Consider the following 25,352-nt stretch of genomic DNA (forward strand, 5'->3'; position numbering starts at 1 on the left):
AGCTATACTCCCCCTCCCAATGGTTCAGCCATTTGAAAGAGAAGGCGAGAGATAAAGCAAATGCAGTAAAATTGAAACTGCTGGACCTAGATGGAGGGCTTATGATAATTCATGGTAACATTCTTTTCAAGCTTTTTTTAGTTTGACAATTTTAAAAATAAAACTTCGGGATTTATAAATGACTGAATAAAAATTCCTCAGGTAAAATAAGAACAGGTGGATACTTTCATAACATGGCAAACAATTTACAGTCTAAACCCAAAGCCCAGCATCATGTTTAATGGTAAACACTGGAAAAGTCCATTACGGCCGGGAACAAGGTAAGAATGGCCACGGCTGTTATTTAACATTGCCGTGAAAGTATTAATCAATGCAGTAAAATGAGCTTATGGACTAAAAAAGATATATAACCAAAAGGGGAATAAAAAGTACAATTATTTACAAGATGTTATAACTGCATATTTGGAAACATTAAAATGTATTAAATGAGAAACTATTAGAAACAGTGAGATTTTTAGTAGGGCAGCTAGTTACAAAGTATATACTAATATATATTATAATACTAATTATAATAGTTATTATCTAATGACCACTTACTCTGTTCTAATCCTCTGCCAAGAGTTGTGCATATATCATCTCATTTAATTTCCACAACGACAGAATAGAGAGTTTCCATTACTCCATCCAATCAACCAATGAGTCAGCTGAAGCTTAAAGGGCAAAAGTAACCCACGCGGTTGGCTGGTGACAGATGCAGGATGCATAACCAGACCACACTTTTAAATGCTACACTGCACAGCTTTCTATAAGCCAACAACCATGAATCAAAACAGAAGAGTAGAGATGTGATTCAAACCGACAACACCGGACAGACTCCCAAGGCAGGCAGAAGCTGGAGAAGAGACAAGTTAGACCGTAGATTCCTGAGGGTCCCAGTGGCCCTTTCATGGAATCAGTAAGGTCAAAACTATTTTCATAAAACATGGAAACAGCCTAAATGTCCATCAACAGGTGACTGGATAAAGAAGATGTGGTATATTTATACAATGGAATACTACTCAGCCATAAAAACCGACAACATAATGCCATTTGCAGCAACATGGATGCTCCTGGAGAATGTCATTCTAAGTGAAGTAAGCCAGAAAGAGAAAGAAAAATACCATATGAGATCGCTCATATGTGGAATCTAAAAAACAAAAACAAAAACAAACAAACAAAAACAAAGCGTAAATACAGGACAGAAATAGACTCACAGACAGAGAATACAGACTTGTGGTTACTGGGGGGTGGAGGGTGGGAAGGGATAGCCTGGGATTTCAAAATTGTAGAATAGATAAACAAGATTACACTGTATAGCACAGGGAAATATACACAAAATGTTATGATAACTCACAGAGAAAAAAATGTGCCAATGAGTGTGTATATGTCCATGAATGACTGAAAAATTGTGCTGAACACTGGCATTTGACACATTGTAAAATGATTATAAATCAATAAGAAATGTTTAAAAAAACTATTTTCATAATATTATTAAGATGCTATTTGTCTCTTTCACTATGCTGACATTTACACAAAAGTTTTCCTTTTGCTGAAAAAATTAATCTTGTGATTTCTGTGTGCTTTATTACTAATCCCTTTGTAAACCATGATACTTTGACAGCACAGAAACACCTACAAAGGGAAAGATTTAAATATTTAAAGTTGCATCAGAACCTTAAAAAAATGTCTGCATGGTGGGGGAAAAAACCACTGAAATCAAGATGGTAATATTTTCAATTAAAAAATATACTTTTAAAAAAGACAATAATACTGAACTACTGAAATGGTACCTAACAAACAGGAGAGCAAAAGTATAATCTTAATTCACTTATGAGAATAACACCAAGGCATCAATTAATAAATGGGCACAGAATATGAAGAAATGACTGACTCAAGAATAAATGCATTTAGCAGGTGAACACCCAGGAAACTATTTGCTCTTACTTGTAAGTAAAAAATAACTTTGAAGATTACAACAAATAACATAGAAATACAGAATATCGTACAAGAATATTATGAAAAACTATACAGAAGCAAAATGGATAACCTAGAGGAGATGGACAAGTTTCTGGAAACATACAGTCCACCAAGACTGAATCAAGAAGAAACTGACCACTTGAACAAATCGATCACTAGAGATGAAATTGAATTAGCAACAAAAAACCTCCCTACAAATAAAAGTCCAGGACTGGATGACTTCACCAGGGAATTCTACCAAACATACGAAGAAGAACTCATACCAGTCCTTCTCAAACTCTTCCAGAAGATTGAAAAGGAGGGAATATCCTGGGAAACAAGCTGCTGGAATATAAGCCCCTGGAAAACAAGCAACTAGGAAACAAGCCGCACCTGAATTTCCATGAGCTTAAAATATTATATTCACACTTGCTTGCTTAAAAATGAACATGCTTGCTTTGCTTTCATGTTTTACACAGTCGATGACCTATAACATGTATGATGCTCAAGAAATTGTGTGAGGGGCAATCCTGAGATTGACCGTGAGGGCGCAACAGATGGCAGATATTTCCTTAGGGTAAAACAATGGACGGTCATGGGAAGCCAGATCATCCATTAACAGAACTTTGTTCTTGCATGAAAGCATGCTGTTGAACCCAGGGGAAGTATCTGCTATCTTGAGATGTCCCAGAGGCAATCACAGGATAGACTCAGAAATTTTGCATACCCTGAGGAGGGTGATTGTTCCTAGAAGGGATGGGCCTGAAATTAATCAGTTAACCAGCAAGCAGAACTTGGTGCTTATCACATGGAATATCTAAAGCCCCACTTCTTTGATCGCATTTTTTTCTAAGCTGTATACTCCTAATAAATATGATGTTGACCAGGCTTTCAGCACTTTAGATCCACGAGATCTTGAGTCCCCTGGTCCTGTCTTTGCTCTTTACTTTGTCTCTTTGTTTCTTAAGTCTTGTGTCGCCCATCCTCAGATACGGTCCTGAGCTGCGCTGGACGCAGCAGGAATACTCCCAAACTCATTCTATGATGCCACCATCACCCTGATACCAAAACCAGGCAAAGACAACACCAAAAAAGAGAATTACAGACCAATATCACTGATGAACATAGATGTAAAAATCCTTACCAAAATATTAGCAAATAAAATCCAACAGCACATAAAAAAGATTATACATCATGATCAAGTGGGGTTCATCCCAGTGACACAAGGGTGGTTCAACATATGCAAATCAATCAATGTAATACATCACATCAACAAGAGAAAAGACAGAAACCACATGATCATCTCAATAGATGCAGAAAAAGCATTTGATAAAATTCAACACCCATTTATGATAAAAACTCTCACCAAAGTGGGTATAGAGAGATCATATCTCAGCATAATAAAAGCTATATATGACAAACCTACAGCCAGCATAGTACTCAACAGTGAAAAACTCAAAAGCTTCCCACTAAAATCTGGGACAAGACAAGGATGCCCACTATCACCACTCTTATTCAACACAGTCTTGGAAGACTTGGAAGTCCTAGCCACAGCAATAAGGCAAGAGAAAGAAATAAAAGGGATCTAAATTGGAAAAGAAGAGGTAAAATTGTCACTATATGCAGATGACATGATACTATATATAGAAAACCCTAAAAGGTCCACACAAAAGCTACTAGAGCTGATTGAAGAATTCAGCAAGGTAGCAGGATACAAGATTAATGTAAAAAAATCAGTTGCATTTCTTTACACTAACAATGTATCAACAGAAAGAGAAAGTAAAGAATCAATCCCCTTTAAAATAGCACCAAAGTAATAAAATACCTAGGAATAAATCTACCAAGGAGGTGAAAGACTTACACATGGAAAACTATAAAATACTGATTAAAGAAATTAAAGAAGACTTTAAAAAATTGAAAGATATCCCATGCTTCTGGACTGGAAGAATCAATATTGTTAAAATGGTCATACTGCCCAAGGCAATCTACAGATTTAATGCAATCCCTATCAAATTACCCAGGACATATTTCACAGAACTAGAACATATCATGATAAAATTTATATGGAACCACAAATGACACAGAATTGCCAAAACATTACTGAAGAAAAATAAAGAGGCTGGAGGAATAACTCTCCCAGACTTCAGACAATCCTATAGAGCTACAGTAATCAAGACAGCATGGTATTGGTACCAAAACAGACATATAGACCAATGGAACAGAATAGAGAGCCCAGAAATGAATCCACAAACTTTTGGTCAACTAATCTTCGACAAAGGAGGCAAGAACATACAATGGAATAAAGACAGTCTCTTCAGCAAATGGTGTTGGGAAAACTGATCAGCAGCATGTATGTCAGTGAAGCTAGAACACTCCCTTACACCATACACAAAAATAAACTCAAAATGGATCAAAGACTTAAACGTAAGACAAGATACAATAAACCTCCTAGAAGAAAATATAGGCAAAACATTATCTGACATACATCTCAAAAATGTTCTCCTAGAAATAGAAATAAAAGCAAGAATAAACAAATGGGACCTAATGAAACTTACAAGCGTCTGCACAGCAAAGGAAACCATAAGTAAAACAAAATGACAACCTACTGAATGGGAGAAAATTTTTGCAAATGAAACTGACAAAGGCTTGATCTCCAGAATATATAAGCAGCTCATATGACTTAATAAGAAAAAAACAAACAACCCAATCCAAAAATGGGCAGAAGACCTAAACAAGCAATTCTCCAAGGAAGAAATACAAATAATCAATAGGCACATGAAAAAATGCTCCATATCACTAATTATCAGAGAAATGCAAATCAAAACTATAAGGAGGTATCACCTCACACCAGTCAGAATGGCCATTATTCAAAAGTCCAAAAATGACAAATTCTGGAGAGGCTGTGGAGAAAAGGGAACCCTCCTACACTGCAGGTGGGAATGCAGTTTGGTGCAGCCATTGTGGAAAACAGTATGGAGACTCCTGAAAAAACTAAAAATAGACTTACCATATGACCCAGCAATCCTGTTCCTGGGCATATATCCAGAAGGAACCCTATTTCAAAAAGACACCTGCACCCCAATGTTTATAGCAGCACTATTTACAATAGCCAAAACATGGAAACAGTCTAAATGTCCATCAACAGATGACTGGATAAAGAAGATGTGGTATATTTATACAACAGAATACTATTCAGCCATAAAAAATGACAACATAATGCCATTTGCAGCAACATGGATGTTCCTGGACAATGTCATTCTAAGTGAAGTAAGCCAGAAAGAGAAAGAAAAACACCATATGGGATCACTCATATGTGGAATCTAAAAAAAAAAGAACATAAATACAAAACAGAAACAGACTCATAGACATAGAATACAAACTTGTAGTTGCCAAGGGGGAGGGGGGTGGGAAGGGACAGACTGGGATTTCAAAATGTAGAATAGATAAACAAGATTATACTGTGTAGCACAGGGAAATATATACAAGATCTTGTGGTAGCTCACAGCAAAAAAAAAAAGTGACAATGAATGTATGTATGTTCACGTATAACTGAAAAATTGTGCTCTACACTGGAACTTGACACAACATTGTAAAATGACTATAACTCAATAAAGAAATGTTAAAAAAAAGAAACACAGGGCTTCAGATACTGGAGTTATTACACATACTGTAAAATAAATAGACTTACTATAAAAGAAATATGGGTTAATGATTAAGAATTTTAACACAGAATTGAAGACTGTAAAAAGAAAGAGACAGAAAGTTTAGAAATAAAAAAATAAAATAACAGTATTGAAAACTCAGTGGATGAATTTAACAAGAGTGGAAGACAGGTCAGAAGATAACTGTCAAAATGAATGCGGGAGGAACAAAAGATCTTAAATTACTGAAAAGAATTAAGGACAAAGAGGGTACAGTGGGTACTGAAGTACTGGAGGACAGAGAGAGAACGGGGCAGAGTAACATTTGAAGAAAAAAAAAAGGTTGAAAACTAATGAAAGCGCTTTCAAGAAGCTCTATAAGCCACAGGAAGAAAATTTTAAAATAAATACACATCAAAGAACATTAGAGTGAAAATTAAAATACAAGGAGACAATCTTAAAAGCAGCCAGCAAAGAAAAGATTACCCTTAAAAGAGATCACTAGTTCACTTTCCAACAGAGGCACTGAAATGAAGGTGCAAAAAAGGTGTTTTCAGACAAGCAACTTTTGAGGGAATTTGTCACCAGCATACTTGCCCTGAAGTAACTACTAATGGTAAATAATTCCAGGTCTTAAGGAAAGAACGAAGAGAAATAAAAATAACAAATAAGTGGGTAAATGTTCTAAGGTCTTTGCATTGTCTAGGAAGGAGATTAGAAATATTAAGCAATGTTAGACTTCGATAGGTCAAAGATAGGTTATAATCTGTGGTAAAAATAGTGAATAACTTTCAAGCTCATAGGCAGGAAAATGGGATAATAATCATTTTAAAAAAATCCCCAGTACCTCTGTTTAAATAAATAAATAAACCTAATTATCTCCCCCCCAATTTTTTTTAAATAATAAAAGTTAAAAAATCAATACCAAAAAGTGCAAGAAAGGAGGAAAAGAAGAACATAGATCAGGTGGAACAAATAGAAAGCACTCATTGAGATGTTAGATTTAAACCAACTATGTCAATAATTACATAAATGTAAATCGATTAAATGCTCCAATTAAAACATAGACTGGATGGAAAAAACAAGCCCAAATATATGCAGTTCGCAACAGACACACCTAAAACACAATGATACAGAAACACTGAGAGTAAAAAGAAAGATAAATACACCAAATGTAACCAATATAAAGTTGCTATCTCTAAGTTAATATCAAATAAAGTAAGACAAAAAAGCCAAAACCACAGTTAAAAAGGAATACTTCGAGTTATAAAATATTCAGTTCACAGGAAGGAACAACAATTCCTTATTCTATTAACATAGCTTCAAAACACAGAAATCAAGATACTGAAAGAATTACAAGAAGAAATAAACATATCCACAATCATGGTGAGATATTCTAACATTCTACCCTCCTTAACCGACAGAGCAAGTAAACCAAAAATTAGCAAGGCTTTGGATGAGTTGAAGCAAATAATCAGCAAGCTTGATATAAATGGACAAATACAGAACAGTGCATGTAATGCCTGCTGAATATACACTTCTTTCAAACATACACAGAAGATCTGTTTTTGGAAATTCAGAAAGGCACTTCTAAATAACCAGGGGTCAAAGAAGAAATCACAATGAGAATTCGACAACAGTTTGGATTAAATGCTAAAGAAAGTACCACATGTCAATGGCTGGGAAGCAACTAAAAAGCAACACTCAGAAATTTCTGGCTTTGAAAACCTCTACTAGAAAAGAAGAAAATCTGAAAAAGCCAAACATCTACCTCAGAAAGATTGGCAAGTTAGGCTCAAATAAAGTAGAAAGAAGGAAATAATAAATAAGAGAGCAAAAAAATATTGAAATAGGAAACAGACACTCTAAAGGATCATCGAAAACAAAATTTGTTTTATCTTCTTAAAAAAACTAAAATATGTAAACTCATTAGAGGGAATCGAAAAAAACAAAAGGAGGCATAAATCACCAAAGTCAGGAATGTTGCAGGCATCACTTGAACCTTAAGGCTATTAAAGAAGTAATAAGAAAATATACGTGAATAATTTTGTGCCACTAAAGTTGAAAATTTAGAGGAAATAAGCAAGTTCTTAGAATGCAACATACAGAAACTGACACAATGAAAAACAGAAAATTCTAAACCATTCTATAATGCCAATTTTTCATTTTCACTTTACTCCCTATTGGGCCAAAGAATAGGAAAAGACCCCAACTTATCTTGTGAAACAGCATAAATATTTCCCCCTAACCTGACAATGATATAAGAAAGAAAGAAAAATCACAGCTAGTCTCACTCATGAAAATAAATGCCAGAAAAGTGCAGCCTCCAGGGTGGTGGGCAGTCCCCAGGGTGGCCCTGGAAGATCTCTGCTTCCAAGTAGTCACACCTCTGTGTAGCCCCTTCCATCCTGGCCTGTGTGACCAACAGCACAGAGCAGAAACCCCTTCCCGCATCGGTCTGTGTGGCCAATACGCAAACAGCATTGGTCACTTCTGAGATTGCTAGCAAATACACTGTGGCTATCTTCTTGGTGACACCTTCTCTCTCAGATGACTTGCTCTGGGAAAGCCCACTGCCATGTTGTGAGTGGCGAAGCCATGGAGAGCCGTGTGGGGAGGAACTAAAGCCAACAGGCACATCAGTGAGCTAGGTCAGCCCCAGTCAAGCCTTCCACTCATCACAGTTACTTTTCATTAAATACGTTAATGTTGGGTGGGGTGATGATGCTTATTTTTAACAACTTTATAAATATATATTTTTAGATTTTCTCAGCATTAATTTCTAATATGGTAATAGGAATAGATACAACTCACATAAACAAAAGCTCTTTGGGGTCCTCAATAATTTCTAAGAGTGTAAAGGGTCCTGAAACCAAAAAGATCAAGAATATGTTGGTCTAAGTTCTAAGCAGTTGCTGTGGTTGTTAAACTTCCATAATAGAGATGAGCTCTGACCAGGATACACAATACAACACAGGGAATAGAGCCAGCATTTTATGACTATAAATGAAATACAACCTCTAAAACTTGTGAATCACTATGTTGTACACCTGAAACTTATCTAGTATTGTACATCAACTCTACCTCAACTTAAAAACAATTTTTAATAATAAAATTTTAAAATAATTATATAGATGAGCTTCAAATTAGCACATTTCATTACTCATCCTTTAATAAAAAATCACATTCTAAGTGCAAGTTAATCTGAAAAACTCATGGGCACAGCTGGTTCCCAGCAAATACCTGGCTTAGGACATAGGTTCCTTTCAAGAGTAAGCTTGCAGCTGGAGGTAAGTTTATAACATCCAGAATTGCTCAAGCTGGCTTAGGGAGCAGTTTGTGTCTCAAACCCCGTGGGTTACCTAGTCCTCCACTTAAACAATAGATATGAAATAAACACTAACAGCACAGTGATTTTAAAGATGAAGAAACCAAGTTTCAGTTACTTCAGTTCTGTCGTTAGTGGGACGATTTTTGAGCTTTTCATAGGTATTTTAAATTTAAAACAACAGAACAGTGCAAACTGCCAAGTATATTTTGTTTGGTCAGTGTTGAATTTACCACTTATGGATTAATTCATACATAAAATGTTTTATGCACGTTGAATATCTTTTTAAATTATAGTTTATTTTTAATTGTCTTCAAATGAAAGAAAACAAGAAAATAACTTATTACTGACTATTCCATATAATTACTGAAAATAATTGTCCTATTGAAGGGGGGAAACACTAAAAAATGATCAGCTGATGATGTCAAATACACTAGAGGCATAACTTCTCCACGAGGTCAGGACAGCTGTATTCTCAGTACCTAGTAAGATGCCTCGCACACAGTAGGATTATCTAACTTTTGTGGAATGAATATTATTGATAAAATGTCCCACACAATCAAAAAAGCATTGGCTTTATCCTCAGTTGGAGCTGGATTCCAACCTGCTCCTTCCAACGTAGCCCTTGGGCAACCTCCATTCTCCTTTTCCGCAACTCTAAGGTGGACATAATTCTTCAAAGAATTGTATGCTGTGAACAGTCAACAATCTAGAACTAGGCCTATACATAATAAGTGCTCCATAGTGGATGAAATGAAATGAATTTACCAACTAGCATTTACTGAGTTTAGTTCATGGGACTATAATGATCATTTCCTGGGTGTGTGAGAGTAAACTAGCCTTATCTTAGAAGGACAAAAGTCAGAAAGACCTATTTCAAAATCAGACACTTTTTTTATTAAAAAAAGAAAGAAAGAAAGAAAGAAAAGTAAAAGGGCAAACTAAAGTTTAAAAGACGTTTCATCGGAGGAAGAAAAGTTAGTTCCCCAAGATCACAGAGGCCAGCAGCCTTAAGATCTTAAGAGATACAAACATAGCAACAACATCGATTAAAACCCAGACCTTTTGTTCACAATCCCGGCTGGCTATACGTGAAGGGAAAGTCAGGTTTGACGAAGACTTGCCGGGTTTTAATTCGTTGGCACCAGTTCTGAGCCTGGTGCCAGGACTCCTCGTCACTCATTAAGGAATGTGGGGTGAGGGAATGTTAGGGAAGGTGCTGGAATGGAAGCCTTAGCCAGGGACTTTCGGTGGACGCAAGGGCTTCCTCGCTCCCCTAGCTCCGCCGCAACCTCTCCGTGCCATGCGTTTTTATGCTCAGAAACCATCATCTCACCAACATGTTTTCGCATTGTCGGAAGAGGTCTTCTTGCTAGTGTTAAATGATAGTTCTAGTTTTGAAAAATACAAAGAAAGCAAACTTTGGGTATAAAAAGGCACAAAATGTATTTCTGATCCTTCTTCCTGGTTTATAAAAATTAAATGAGCCCTCCAAGTCTACTTTCCCCCCGGTTAATTATTATGCTACTCCGAGGCTCTTCAGCGCCCACAGCCACTTAACGGACGCTCACTCTGCCTCGCGGCTGTGGTCTGGACCTGGAAACCTGCTCTCCAAAATCCCTGACGTCAAAGTTCCGGCTGTTTCCTGAAAGCTGTGCAAGGGACAGAGTGGTGACTTCCCGACTACCCAGAGCCCGCGGCCCCGCGGGGGTTGGGGGGACCCACTTCACTGGGGACCTACATCCGCAGTCCTGGTCACAGCCTGCGGGTGCCAGGCCGCCCTGCCACGCTCGGCACCACCGCGCTCACACTCCAGGCACGAGAGGCAACCTGCACTTCGAAACTGGAAAACCAGTGTTCGCTGGAGCGCAGCGCTCGGGAACGAGCTGGGGCTCTCAATAGTGTCCCCAGGCGCCGTCTCCTTCCCTCTCCCCACCTACGTAGGGGACCGGTTGGACTTAATTTAGAGGTCGGCGGGCGCCCGCCGCTCCCGCACCCGGCCGCTCCCCGATCGCACGCCTGGCGGGCCAAGTTTCACCTCCCACTTTTCTCTGCTCACGGGACACTTACCCGCAAGATGTCATCCCGAACCCCGCCGCTTTGGACGTTCCGGGCTGGTGGAGACGGGCGCAGCCACCCTGCCGACTGCCCAGCTCTGTCACTAACCTAGGCAAATTCTCCAGGATGGAGGAAGCCTCGAGAGCTTGGGTCGGTCCCCGCCCACGTCACCACCTACCCCCGTCCACCTTCTTGCTTTAGTAGGTGTGCCCCATTCGGCGCCAATCGGTCCCAGCATCTTTGTCGTCGTTTGGGGATGACCGAACCTCCCGGCCGAACGGACCTGCAACTGGCCCACGGCCCTAGAGAAGCCGAGAAGGTGACAGTGATGACCACAGCCCCTGCTTATGATACTAGGTACCAGCTTGGGGCTCAGTTTCATTTACGTTGTGCCACTTATTCGTCACAAGAGCCCTAAGAGGTGAGTACTGGGCCCCACTTTTAGGACTGGGAAGCTGAGGCAAATGACATGATCTGCTAGTAAGCGGAAGATCTGGAATCTGAACCGCGTCTGGGTGACGCGGAAGCCCCCGGCGAAGGGAGCATTTTCTGTTCCTCGGGCGTGGAGCCCCCAAGCCGGCCAGACTCCACTGCGTCGGTGGTCCGATGGACAGAAGGGGCTTCTCTGCGGAGGACCGCGTGGACTTGCCGTATCACACGACCGCATCCGCGCTCCCCTTCTCCAGCCCCGGGCGTCAGCCACCCCCCGGCTGCTGAAGCCCGTCCTGGCTCCGCGCTTTAAACGCGGTGCGCCCAGCTCGAGGGCGGCAATCCTGCGCCTGCACTTCTCTCCAGATCTCCCAGCTGCCATGTGGGACCTCTTCTCCTTCTCTTCGGTGGGTAAACGGAGTTTCCCTCTCCACTTTACAGAACAGCAAAATCCCCGCCCCCACCTCTAGCCTCCCTACCACCGCAGCCTCTCGCTTTCTGTTGAAACCGTATCCACCTGTCCACGAGCCTCACCCACTTCCCAACACCTCACTCTTGGGTTCTCCAAGTTCCGTCTTTGCCCCGCCTCCACCCCGTTCTTCACCCCACACCCCACTGGAACTGTTTGGCAAAAGACGCGGGGAGGAAAACTGGAGTGGGTTGAATCCCTCTAAGAGGTCTCTACAGCCACTGAATGACTCTGTGTCTGAACGAGTCTGGTGAGTTTCAGATGAAATGAGCCTTTGCAGGAACCTTTTCATAAGCCAGGTGTGGTGCTGAGCAGCTTCCTGTGGTTCATCGCAAAGTATGATTGTATTGCTTTTACTATGACCCAGCTTAAGTCACAAACATAACATTGTTTTAAACTAGACAAAACATGGCATTCAGAAAGCTTGCAAAATGACCTATGTTTCTATGTGTACAGCACGCACTAAATTACACCTTTCGGTGTTCCAAAAAGGATTTAAGACAGACATATAAAAATAGAATGTAGTGTAAATAAAAGGAAAATGACAATCAATCAAACCAAATAAGGCTGGAAAGAGAGTAGAAAAAATGCCAGAGGGGTCAACAGTTTTGGTGCAGGTGAGTCCCAAATTCAGCTCTGAGCTTCTCAGCCACCAGAACAGAGAAAACCTGCTGGAGGGAGTTCTGAAGTAGCTGTTACAGATAACCAGTTTCTAGGAACAGCTCCAAAAGGGATGTTATGCTTTCCTAGACAAGACTAATCAGCAAAGCGTTGTACTCCTTGCCATGTACATGTAGTAAAAAGACCACATTGCTTACCAATTACCTCCTCAATTCAGCAAAGCTGTGAGCCACTTCACAGATGTGACCACCCAGCCTATGAAAGATTTCATGACTTGTTCAAAGTTCCGCAGCCAGCCATGAGCTAGGACTTGCACCCAGGAGTTGTGCCTCAAGGCCAATGCTGACTCCACTGTACCGCCACCTCCTCCCACCCAGGTCTGTCTAAATGGGGAACTCTTCTTGTGACTTGGAAATGGGACAGGGTTAATTCAGACATAACTCCTGCCTCACAGAAGTGTTGTGACCCTGTGATTTCGGTTCCAAAGTAAATTCTCTGTGATTGGAAGAAAGGGAAAGTTAGCTAAGTGAGGCTGGTTAGCCAGGAGCTTGCACACCAGTTCTCCACAGCAAAGCCTGGCTCTGGTCCCTGGGTGTTGAGACCTAGAGCCAAGCAGAGTTCGCTGCTTCCCTGAGAGGTAGAAAAGAAATGGCCCCTCCAGCCTACCTGGAGCCCTGACAGGTGGCCACGTCCGTGCACATCTTACTCCAGGTGCTGTCTGGGCCAGCCGGAGGGTCGCCTCTCCTACGATGAAGTACTTCAGGCTTTTTCACTGCGGTTGCTTACTATTTTACCCCCGTGACAAGACCGCCACTTCTCCATGGCTGTGGGCTGATTTCTGGCTATCGCTTTGACAAATCGGTAAGTTCTTCAGTGATTTGAACTTCCTCTGTTCTTGGTTATTCCAGCCACTCCCAGTGCCCAGGGCACCCACCTCTGTCACTAGTGTCACTGGGCCAAAGACTGAAATCTTTATCTTTGACAGTCAGGCTCTTGTCTACCTGTCCTTTGTGAGAGAAGGTTCCAGTGGCCCACAAGGAATTCAGATGTGTGCAGAAGATTCTGGTGCCATATCTAAACCTTCTGATGTTCTGGGAAGACTGATTAAGCCAGCTTTGTGTCCTGGTCCAGTGCTCTCAGCCAAAAGGACGGGTCCTCAGGGAAGAAGTCGAATGATTTCCTTTTTTTCCAATTGAAATATAGTTGATGTACAATATTATGTTAGTTTCAGGTGTACTGCTTATTCATTTTATAACTGGAGGTTTCCCCTACACCTCCTTCACCTCCCAAACCCTTTCCTCTGGCAACCACCCATTTGTTCTCTGTGTCTGAGTCTGTTTTTGTTTTGTTTTGTTTTTTAGATTCCACAAATAAGTGGGCTCATATGATATTTGTCTTTGTCTGTCTGACTTATTTCACTGAAGCATAATATCCTCTAGATCCATCCATGTTGTTGCAGATGGCGAGATTTTTTCTGGCTGGGTAATATTCCATTGTGTATATATACCACATCTTTATCCATTTGTCTATGGATGGACACCTAGGAAAGTCAAGTGATTTCTGACACCCTGCCAAGGTGCTCGTGCCTGTTAGCCCCATCTTAGTTCCAGAGGGGTGGGACCATGTCCTATTTATTTTTCTACTCCAGAGCTTGGCCCACCTGTACAGAGTAGACACTATTTATTGACTGACCAAGTGGATGATTGCCTTGAGTAGTGGAATTGTTTTCTCACCCAGATAGTCACTAGCCCTTTCTCCTCCCCAAATCCATTCCTTGCTGATGCTCAAAAAAAATGTATGTTGAAAGAAAAATGGAGTTGGAAGCCAGCTATTCAGAGGACTGAAGGAGCAGGGACAAAACACCCTGGTGTTGGTTTGCAAACTGGCCCCTGTACAAAGAGGACTGAAGAAAGAGGTAGCCTGTTCCAGATTGGCAGGTGGCTGTTTTAATAAGCAAGGGAACTTAAGAGGCTTGTCTTGATTGCCTGGATCCAGCTTGGGGGTCAACCAGCAGTCGTGTCCTCTTGATTACCTCACCTGGCTTGTCATAACCTCAAGGGAAAAGGAAGTGGTATCATTTGCTTGAAAATAAGAATTAAGCTATAGATGGTGGAGGGTTAGGCCCACAAGGAGGGAAGGTCCTAAACAGACTGTGCTAGGACCTCGGTGAGCCTCAAATGTCATTCAAGCTTCCACATGCTATTCCTTCTCCCCCAAAGACTCCTCCAAACCTCCATGCTTGTTGTGTCTGGCTTTTAATTTTCAGTCTCTAGCTCAATGTCACTTCCTCAAAGAGGCCTTTTCCAGATGGGACTAAGTCAAGTTCCTCTTTTGGTGTCCTTATAGCACCCAGTACTTTGCGTTCACCATCACGTTTGGAGTTTGTAATTTATATTAATATGCGCATGCATGTGTGTGTGCATGTGTGTGTGTGTGTGTGTGTGTGCATGTGTGTGTTTGCTGCCTGTTTCCCACGTTCCCTGAAACAAGGAGCAGTACCCCTTCTGTTTCACTCTCCAGTGTATCCCTAGCATACAGCATAGGGGCTGGCTCATAGTTAATATTCAAAACCTATCTGATGGAGAAAGGAATAAATGAATTTTGTTCTACCCACTTGATGCTCAGAACCATCTTGCACCTTCAGTGTTGCATTTGTCTCATTTTCACATGAGGAAAGTGAAACTCAGAGACGTGTGGGAGGACGCCAAGGGGTTGGAGCCAGGTCTGCTGGATCTAAAGCCCTGCCCCTCCCCTGCTGCTTGCCTATAGGGGAGGGGCCAGGTTAGTGAGGATGGGAGAGACGCAGAAGAGACAGAAAGTGAGGAAGGACCAAGTCTGGAACAGTGAGGCAAGGACGGAAGTAGATGGTACTGCCCTGCTGGCTTCAGCTTGCCCCTGGGGTCAAGGAGTGTGTCACTGATGAAGACCAAGGCAAACGGGGACACAGACTTGAAAGGCTGCAGATTCCTTCTCGGTTGTCTTCTGAACTGTCTGGCTGCCTTCAAGAGGCAGTAGAGTGTACTGATTGAAAGGTCAACTCCAGAGCTGGGCTCTGCTCCTGCCCGCTCCCTGCTGTGTGCCCTGGTACCAGTTATTTAACATCTCTGTGCCTCCATGTAGCCTCAGTTGTAAAAATGTAGATAATAATAGCACCCACCTCATGAGATTTCTTTAAGAATTAAGCACATGTAAAGTGCTTCAAACAGTGCCTGGGAAGTGACACGCCATAGTAAGTGTTGGCAAACACGACTTGAAGGGCAGCTTTTGTGCTCTGAAGTCTCTTTGTAATTACCACAAATTAAATTACTTCACAATTTCAATTAGAGTTTAAATTAATATTAAATTTAAGGAAGTCGCGAGAGCAAACTCCCTATTCAATGACAAGATCTTATTATTTGTGGTGAAATTAATTAAAAAAATTTTTTTTCAGGCCTTCGTTTTGGGGTGGGGGCAGCAATTAGATTTATTGATTTATTTAACGGAGGTACTGGGGATTGAACCTAGGACCTTATGCATGCTAAACATGCACTCTACCACTGAGCTATACGCCCCCAGCCCTGCCCTGCAAATAAATTCTTAGTTCCAACACATCACTCCCCGTACTAGAGTTCTGCGTCACTTGACTTGCTTGCCATGGCCCTTGCTTTGGCCAAGGGGATGTTGGCAGAGGCTGAAATATGTTTGCGTGGATTGGCTTTTTCTCCTGAGCTCCAGTGATCTGCCGTTAGAAGAACACGGGCCAGGTAACTATTGCCCCTTCAGTCTTGACTCCAGAAGAAAACCCAGAAAGGGGATCCAAACGGGTCCCATGGCCCGGAGCCAAGCCTAGCTGACCAGCAGACAATAGACCACAATCACCTAGCCAAGCCCAGCTTAGGTCTAATGAACCACAGTTGATCTTTGGACCCACAAGCTTGAGAATAACTGCTTGTAAGCATTGCTAGGATGATTTTTTTTTATACAGCATTATTGTGACAAAAGTCAGCTAAGATGTATTTCTTTTTTTTTTTAAACATTTTTTATTGATTTATAATCATTTTACAATGTTGTGTCAAATTCCAGTGTTCAGCATAATTTTTCAGTCATTCATGGGCATATACACACTCATTGTCACATTTTTTTCTCTGTGAGTTATCATAACATTTTGTGTATATTTCCCTGTGCTATACAGTGTAATCTTGTTTATCTATTCTACAATTTTGAAATCCCAGTCTATCCCTTCCCACCCTCCACCCTCCTGGTAACCACAAGTCTGTATTCTCTGTCTATGAGTCTATTTCTGTCCTGTATTTACGCTTTGTTTTTGTTTGTTTTTGTTTTTGTTTTTTTAGATTCCACATAGGAGCGATCTCATATGGTATTTTTCTTTCTCTTTCTGGCTTACTTCACTTAGAATGACATTCTCCAGGAGCATCCATGTTGCTGCAAATGGCATTATGTTGTCGGTTTTTATGGCTGAGTAGTATTCCATTGTATAAATATACCACCTCTTCTTTATCCAGTCACCTGTTGATGGACATTTAGGCTGTTTCCATGTTTTGGCTATTGTAAATAGTGCTGCTATGAACATTGGGGTTCAGGTGTCATCCTGATGTAGGGTTCCTTCTGGATACAAGCCCAGGAGTGGGATTCCTGGGTCATATGGTAAGTCTATTCCTAGTCTTTTGAGGAATCTCCACACTGTTTTCCATAGTGGCTGCACCAAACTGCATTCCCACCAGCAGTGTAGGAGTGTTCCCCTTTCTCCACAGCCTCTCCAGCATTTGTCATTTGTGGATTTTTGAATGATGGCCATTCTGACTGGTGTGAGGTGATACCTCATTGTAGTTTTGATTTGCATTTCTCTGATAATTAGTGATATTGAGCATTTCTTCATGTGCCTTTTGATCATTTGTATGTCTTCCTTGGAGAATTGCTTGTTTAGGTCTTCTGCCCATTTTTGGATTGGGTTGTTTATTTTTTTCTTATTGAGTCATATGAGCTGCTTATATATTCTGGAGATCAAGCCTTTGTTGGTTTCATTTGCAAAAATTTTCTCCCATTCCGTAGGTTGTCTTTTTGTTTTACTTCTGGTTTCCTTTGCTGTGCAGACGCTTGTAAGTTTCATTAGGTCCCATTTGTTTATTCTTGCTTTTATTTCTTCTAGGAGAAAATTTTTGAAATGTATGTCAGATAATGTTTTGCCTATGTTTTCCTCTAGGAGGTTTATTGTATCTTGTCTTATGTTTAAGTCTTTGATCCATTTTGAGTTGATTTTTGTATATGGTGTAAGGGAGTGTTCTAGCTTCATTGCTTTACATGCTGCTGTCCAGTTTTCCCAACACCATTTGCTGAAGAGATTGTCTTTATTCCATTGTATATTCTTGTCTCCTTTGTTGAAGATTAGTTGACCAAAAGTTTGTGGGTTCATTTCTGGGCTCTCTATTCTGTTCCATTGGTCTATATGTCTGTTTTTGTACCAGTACCATGCTGTCTTGATGACTGTAGCTCTATAGCATTGTCTGAAGTCTGGGAGAGTTATTCCTCCAGCCTCTTTCTTTCTCTTCAGTAATGCTTTGGCAATTCTAGGTCTTTGATGGTTCCATATAAATTTTATTATGATTTGTTCTAGTTCTGTGAAATATGTCCTGGGTAATTTGATAGGGATTGCATTAAATCTGTAGATCGCCTTGGGCAGTGTGACCATTTTAACAATATTGATTCTTCCAATCCAAGAGCATGGAATATCTCTCCGTTTTTTAAAGTCTTCTTTAATTTCCTTCATCAATGGTTTATAGTTTTCTGTGTATAATTCTTTCACCTCCTTTGTTAGATTTATTCCCAGATATTTTATTACTTTGGGTGCTATTTTAAAGGGGATTGTTTCTTTACTTTCTTTTTCTGTTGATTCATCGTTAGTGTAAAGAAATGCAACTGATTTTTGAACGTTAATTTTGCAACCTGCTACCTTGCTGAATTCTTCAATCAGCTCTAGTAGCTTTTGTGTGGACCTTTTAGGGTTTTCTATATATAGTAACATGTCGTCAGCATATAGTGACACTTTTACCTCTTCTTTTCCAATTTGGATCCCTTTTATTTCTTTCTCTTGCCTGATTGCTGTGGCTAGGACTTCCAAGACTATGTTGAATAGGAGTGGTGATAGTGGGCATCTTTGTCTTGTCCCAGATTTTAGTGGGAAGCTTTTGAGTTTTTCACCGTTGAGTACTATGCTAGCTGTAGGTTTGTCATATATAGCTTTTATTATGTTGAGATACGTTCCCTCTATGCCCACTTTGGCGAGAGTTTTTATCATAAACGGGTGTTGAATTTTATCAAATGCTTTTTCTGCATCGATTGAGATGATCATGTGGTTTTTGTCCTTTCTCTTATTGATGTGATGTATTACATTGATTGATTTGCATACGTTGAACCACCCTTGTGTCCCTGGGATGAACCCCACTTGGTCAAGCTAAGATGTATTTCTATCAATAAATTCAGTAAATTTTAATCCTAAGTTTTAAGGGAAACTTTGATTAATATTTAAACTTATTTAAACAATCATATACATCAGTCAATGTCAACTTCACAGATGAAAACATGTGGCTCACTCCAAAGGGCTTTACTAGAAGAGTTCAAATAAGGAACTATTTACAGAAGCGTGGGTAGGGTTAAGGAAACCAAGATGGGCTGGTGGAATTCTTGGGCGATTAGCAGCAGCAAGAAGTTGTTACCACCTTAGGCTGAGGGGCAAGGGGTGGGAAGTGGGATATCCTCATGACCTCCCACTCCAAAGACACCTAGTTGCATTGTCCACCTGTAATCTGACTCCCCTGGGAACACCACCTGGTCGCACCTGTCCTGTAGTTAATTCAGAGGCTCCATGGAGACCCAAATAGCCATGTAATGAGTGGGTAGAGCTTGTTTGCGGTTTATTGTGAGCACTTTACAAAGGTGCTTCATTCAACCAGATGGCACTGCGTAAGCCTCAGAGTTCCTGTCATATCACAGGGTTGAGTTGGGTGCCTGGTGGCAGTCCCAGGCCTGGGAGCAGGAGAAGCATCAAGCAGAGGTGGTGAGCTGGAGTGGAGCTTTGCCTTGGTCTGTCACCTGGTGTATTAGCTACACTTCTTGTCTTTGAATCACCTGCAAAAGTCATAAATATGCAAATTAATATTTATTCTTTCTTATCCTAATTCTGGGTATTGATGGAAGAAGATGGAGACTTTCAGAGTCTCTCTGGATTATAGGGACAGGGTGGGGCAGCAGGAGAGAGTAGAAACTGACCCAGAGAGGTGATGGGACCTTCTCAAGGACGGACAGAGCAGGGCACAGCCGGAGCTTCAGTCAGAATTGGATCTCTTGCATCTTGGCTTGGGTTCTGTCACCTCCACTCTGCTGATGTTGATAGCCCCAACCGGCCACAGTGGAGTCTCATAAATGCCTCTTTATCCTTTATTCCATGGCTGGTGTGTCACCTATAGATGTGAATCTGAGACTCGACAAACTCCAAGGTCATATCCAGTTTAAGACTCTGGTTTTTTTTCAGCTTCAATTAACCTCTGGCTAAAATGGCTTAAGCCACAAGGCCATTGGTCACCGCTCTGCCAGAAACCAGGAGATCCTGCTCCTCAGAAGTTTTGATGACTCCCCAGGGTCACTGAGGACCCAAGCTCACGCTTCTGCACTGTCCTTGGGTGTGTTCTCTTTGTGGTGGAAAGACTAAGGCCGCTCCTCTGGTTGGGAGAGTGGAGCAGGTGCTCCTCCGCTTATGTGACTCTCTTACCTGAGGCCCCACACCAGCCTCAGGCCAAGCCATATAGAAAAGTCTGGTGCAGACAGAGAAGCACTGTTGGAATCATGGATGTTTCCAATCCCTTTCCTAAGAGTGGATATTCCAAGCTAGCATTCTGTGTTAGATTTCTGCAGAGAAACAGAACCCAAAGACCACTAGGATATCCACATGTCTATATCTGTCTATAAATAGATAGATAGATTTATTATACAGAATTGGCTTATGTGATCATGGAGGCTGAGAAGTCCCAAAATCCGCAATCAACAAGCTGGAGACCCAGGAGAGCAGTTTGAGTCCATGTCTGAAGACCCTAGAAGAATGATGTCCCAGCGTGGGGACAGTCAGAGAGAGGAAATTCTCTCTCACTTAGCCTTTTTGTTTTAGTCTGGCCTTCAACAGATCAGATGAGGCCCACCAACATTGGGGAGGGCAATCTGTTTTTCTCAGCCTGCTGATTCAGATTTTAATCTTACACAGAAATAACCACACAGACACACATAGAATAAATGTTTAATCAAATATCTGGGCACCCAATGGCCCTGTCAAACTGACACAAAAAAATCAACCAGCACAGCAGGGAGGGTATAGCTCAGTAGAAGAGCCCGTGCTTAGCACACACAAGGTCCTGGGTTCAATCCCCAGTACCTCCATTTTAAAAATAATAAGTTAACTAAAAATAAATAAGTGTAATTACCTCCCCCCACACAAAAAAATCAACCAGCACAAATTCCAAATAATTCCAGACATTCTGACCCAAAGTTAGAACTGATGGTGCTTGCTTTCAAGGGAAAAATGTGAAGGGAATCTAGTAATGACTGAGCCTGTTCTGGTGAAATTTATGGGAATAAATGTCCAGAGGGGACCCAGATCCAAACCACTGATACTCTGTGGCAGGAATAGGAACCCAGAGCATAACTATACTAGCTGCAAAAAAGATGAGGGGTTGGTGTCTCCTCTGAGTTTTATGAGTCAAGAGTGGGACCTGATGGGGTCTCCTCTCCTGCCTATCGTAAGTCTCGCCTATTCTTTGGGTCCCTCCATGCCGCCTTCTCTGGGCTTTACTCTGTCAGTCACCCCCTCTATCTCCTATATCTCCAATGTCTCCCTCTTTACTGGACCCTTACAGGCAATATTTAAACATGTTCATGCCTCTTTCTTTAAAAAAGAAAAACCCTGGGGGAGGGTATATCTCAGTGGTAGAGCACATACTTAACATGTATGAGGTCCTGGGTTCAGTCCCCAGTACCTCCATTAAAAACAAACAAACAAACAAACAAAAAACCTCCTCAGTATTTTCTCCAGCTACTAGTCTTCCTCCCTTTACAGCCAGATTTCTCTGAAGAGCTGTCTGTCCGCATTGCCACCATCCCTCCACCAGCTGCACTCCTCCATCTCCGCATTATGGGTTCCATTCCCGGTATCATAAAAATTGCTTTTGCCAAGATCACCAGTGACTTTCATGTTGGTAAGTCTACTGTACACTTTTCAGCCTTCATCTTTCTCAGTCTCTCAATAGTGTCCTCACAATCCTAAGTCTAGAGAATCGGGTTATATACACCTCCTTTTGTTCACATGGTGATGAACATACTATATAGTAGATTGCTTTGTTGTATCCTTCCTTGTATCCATGCCTTTTGTGATGTGACTTTGCATTTCCTCTGTGTTGCTATCACTGCCATGGGGAAAAGCACCCTGGTTCCAGAAGAATGAGAAATACATGAGCAAAGCTTCTCCAGCTGACCCACTGACCTGTGAGCATGAGTGTGATGATTAATACATACTGTTGTGTGCCACTGAGTTTGGGGGCTGTTTGTTACACAGCACTGTTGTAGCAACAGCAGCCTGATAACACTGTGCCTTCCCCAAAAGGCAGTCATGGGCCTCAAAATTGGTCAGTCTAAAAATTATAGCTGTACGGCATTGGCTATCTTGAGATTCATCTTCCATTTCTCCTCTTCCTCTATCTTAATAGTAGAAGAAAAATGGAAGTTTCTAGGGAGAAGAAATGTCAGCTTTTGGAATTTTGTGAGGATCCCACATTGCTACATCAGACTTGGGGATCTGGAATCTGTGGATTTGAACTTCGTAGGAGGTGTCTTCAAATATTATCAAAGTTTTTTGGTCCAGGAACCACCACCTAGAACTTAAAGCAACCAAATTTTGTTTCAATTTTGTACCAGTGAGTATCTACTTTTTTTCTTGGTTGGTATTTATGATTGTAGATTTCAGGTGTTCAATATTTATGGCCATAAATATTAACGCTGTTTCCTATACTTAAAACAGCAGGACTCTTATTATTCAATTCTGAAACTTCTTCCAACAATTGCTACTATTTTCTAAGTTATGTATCACTCTGGCACTGGCCCCAAAGTTCCATCATCAGCAGTTGTTTTAGCTGTATTTCATGGCTAAGTCATCGAAAAAAATTTGTTATCTAAATTATCCATCTTTGTAATGCCAAGCTAGTGTAGTATCTTATGATCTTTCTCTAATCTGTGTGGCACATCTGTGAAAAAAAATATGAGGGAGAATTGAGCTGGCTCCCTAAATAAGTACCCTTTCTATGTATGAACTTGAGTTGTCTGGCTATAAAGGGAAGTACCTCGGCTAGATGAGATTAAATATCACCCTGTGTCAGAGACCATGGGTTCTCATCAATGTCAGTGTTTTCCTCTTCTTCCTGACAGCTCAATAATATACCCCAGCCTCAGCTGTAGTAAGAAGCCACACAAATTTTATGATGGGGTTACCCTCATGCCCTCTTCCATTTGGGTATTCTCCTTCTAGAACAAATACCGGGAGCATGGTGCTAGGTGAGCCAGTCACAGTTACCCCCAAAGCTTCACAGGGAGTTTCTGTCCATGCCTGGAACCATTCATCCATTTCCCAGTGTACTCCTACAGGCTCCCAACTTCTCCAGAATGCTGTGCAGAGGAGCAGCATGACCTCCATGCCAAAGGAAACCTGATGGCATTGTCCACCTGTAATCTGACTCTCCTGAGAATACTATCTGGTTGTATCCATCCTATAGTTAATTTGGAGCCTTCACTGAGCCCCAAATAGCCAGGTGATGAGTGGGTAGAGCTTGTTTTCAGTTTATTGTGAGCACTTTATAAAGGTGCTTCATTCAACCAGATGGCACTGCGTAAGCCTCAGAGTTCCTGTAATATCACAGGGATAGGTTGGGTACCTGGTGGCAATTCTGTGAGGTCCCAAGTCTCTAGCAGCAGAAATACCAAACAGAGATAGTGAGCTGGAGTGGAGCTTTGCCGTTGTCTTCCGATTTCAGCATAGAAATCAAGGAGCTTCTGACCACCTTCCTTTATCTGTAACATTACCAAATCAGGGTTCAGCTGTCCCACTATTCAGTGTTTTATATACATTAGCTTAGCTTATACACATATCCTCAAGACCTTAAGCTCCTGGCATTCAGGCACTTATAAGAAAGCTGCTGGAGTCCAGCCAAGCTGTCCACATACCAAGCAGCAGGAAGGAGATATACTGAGTATCTGTTGGGAATTGATATCTTCTGCAAGAAACAGAGACTCCTGAAAGTGTGGCTTAAACAAATGAAAAGTCTTATTTATCTTGTATAACAAGAAGCCCAGAAAATAATTCAGAACTGAGATGGCAGCTTTAACCACCAGTGGCCCCAGTTCCCCCAGCATCCCACTCTGCTGTTTCTAGGGTGAGGCTTCATCTTCTTGCTCACACAATAGCTGCTAAGGTTGGAGCCATCAACTCCACATTCTTGGGATTTGGAGAGAAACGACAAGTACACAAAGCTGAGACTGCCCATTGTTTGCCCCTTCTTAATAAGCCAGTGAATTCCACTGACATCCCATTGACCAGAATTGTGCCACAGAATCACTCCTAGCTTTAAGATAGACAGTTCAGCTGAACTTATTAACATCCCGAATAAAACTGAGATTCTGCTATGAAGAAAGGGCGAATGGATATTGGCAAGCACCCCACAGTCCCTGTCACACTCAGAGAAGACTGCCACCCGGACTTGGATATGCACCCAACACCCAAGAAGAGGGACGTGCATTAATTCCCCTAATGGAAGATACCTACTTATAGCCCAAGGCAGGGCTTGAATTTGAACCCTTTAGTGAACCTCACCCTTTTTCTATGAAACCAATTATGTAAATTTTTTTGCTTAACAGCTGTCACAGACTGGGTTTGTACTGCCTACCTGTGGAAGCTCCCAGCTGACTAATGTAAAAAGTGATTCAAAACAGGTGGGTTGGGTATGACTCCAAAAGAGGCAGCTGTAGAAAGGTAGCATAATATGACCTTTTCATAACCCAGGATAGTAATGGGGCTCCTACAAGAAGGAATGCCCAAAGAGACACTCGCCCAAAGATAAACTTATCCATTGTAAAGTGTATAAAGAAACCCAACACAATAAGAAATAGTTAGAAAATGCAGCAAATAGTGAACTAGAAATAATAAGATAATTTGGAATAGACTTTACAATGAGTGTGTCTGCATTTTTCAAAGAGAATAAAGAAGAAATTGAATCCTTAAAACAAAGCCAAAATATTATGGGAAAAAACAACATGCAGATTTCAAAAAGATTCAAATAGAAAGTCTATAAATGGGATAAAGCAGTAAAATGAAAATTAGTGGACAGTTTATAAACTATTTGGACTTAGGTGAAAAGAGATTCCATGAACTGAAAGATAGATCTGAAGAAATTCCCCAGAATGCTACAGAGCGAGTTAAAGAACTTGGAAAAAAAGAAAAAAAAAAAAGAAAAATAGATTAAGAAACATGAAGGTTAAATGAGAAAGTCCAGAAGAAATCTAATGGGCTTTCTATTAGAAAAGAATGGCAATCATGGAGAGTCACAATATTCAAAGAGTTAATGGCTAAGAATTAAAGAAATGAGTAGGCATCCACAGTTTGAAAAGCACACACCAACTTCTGAGCAGGATAAATAAAAACAAATCAACAGATTGTGACAAAACTGCAGAAGAACAAGGATTAAAATGGAAAGCTTAAAGCTATCAGAAAAAGAGGCAAATACTAATA

The 25,352-nt window shown here is 41.0% G+C and overlaps 1 protein-coding gene and 1 long non-coding RNA gene across 3 annotated transcripts in view; one reads left to right on the forward strand and one right to left on the reverse strand.

Moving 5' to 3' along the window:
- Nucleotides 1-11,193, reverse strand: part of B4GALNT2 (beta-1,4-N-acetyl-galactosaminyltransferase 2) — a 49,810-nt gene extending 38,617 nt beyond the window's left edge. Inside the window, exon 1 of the mRNA XM_006194054.3 lies at nt 11,035-11,193. Coding sequence (XP_006194116.2) covers nt 11,035-11,048 — 14 coding nt within the window. The 5' untranslated portion in view covers nt 11,049-11,193. The remainder of the gene's footprint in view (nt 1-11,034) is intronic.
- A 122-nt stretch (nt 11,194-11,315) lies between these two features.
- On the forward strand, nt 11,316-25,090 carry LOC116656842. 2 transcript variants are annotated; one of them, XR_004311834.1, is made up of 4 exons: nt 11,316-11,443; nt 13,253-13,402; nt 21,639-21,777; nt 22,285-25,090. It is a non-coding gene; the product is annotated as an uncharacterized LOC116656842 (long non-coding RNA). The 2 variants fall into 2 exon arrangements; XR_004311833.1 differs by having other exon boundaries at nt 11,336-11,858.
- Nucleotides 25,091-25,352: the final 262 nt, after the last annotated feature.

Source organism: Camelus ferus, chromosome 16, assembly GCF_009834535.1.
Source record: "Camelus ferus isolate YT-003-E chromosome 16, BCGSAC_Cfer_1.0, whole genome shotgun sequence".
Classification (NCBI taxonomy): Eukaryota; Metazoa; Chordata; class Mammalia; order Artiodactyla; family Camelidae; genus Camelus; species Camelus ferus.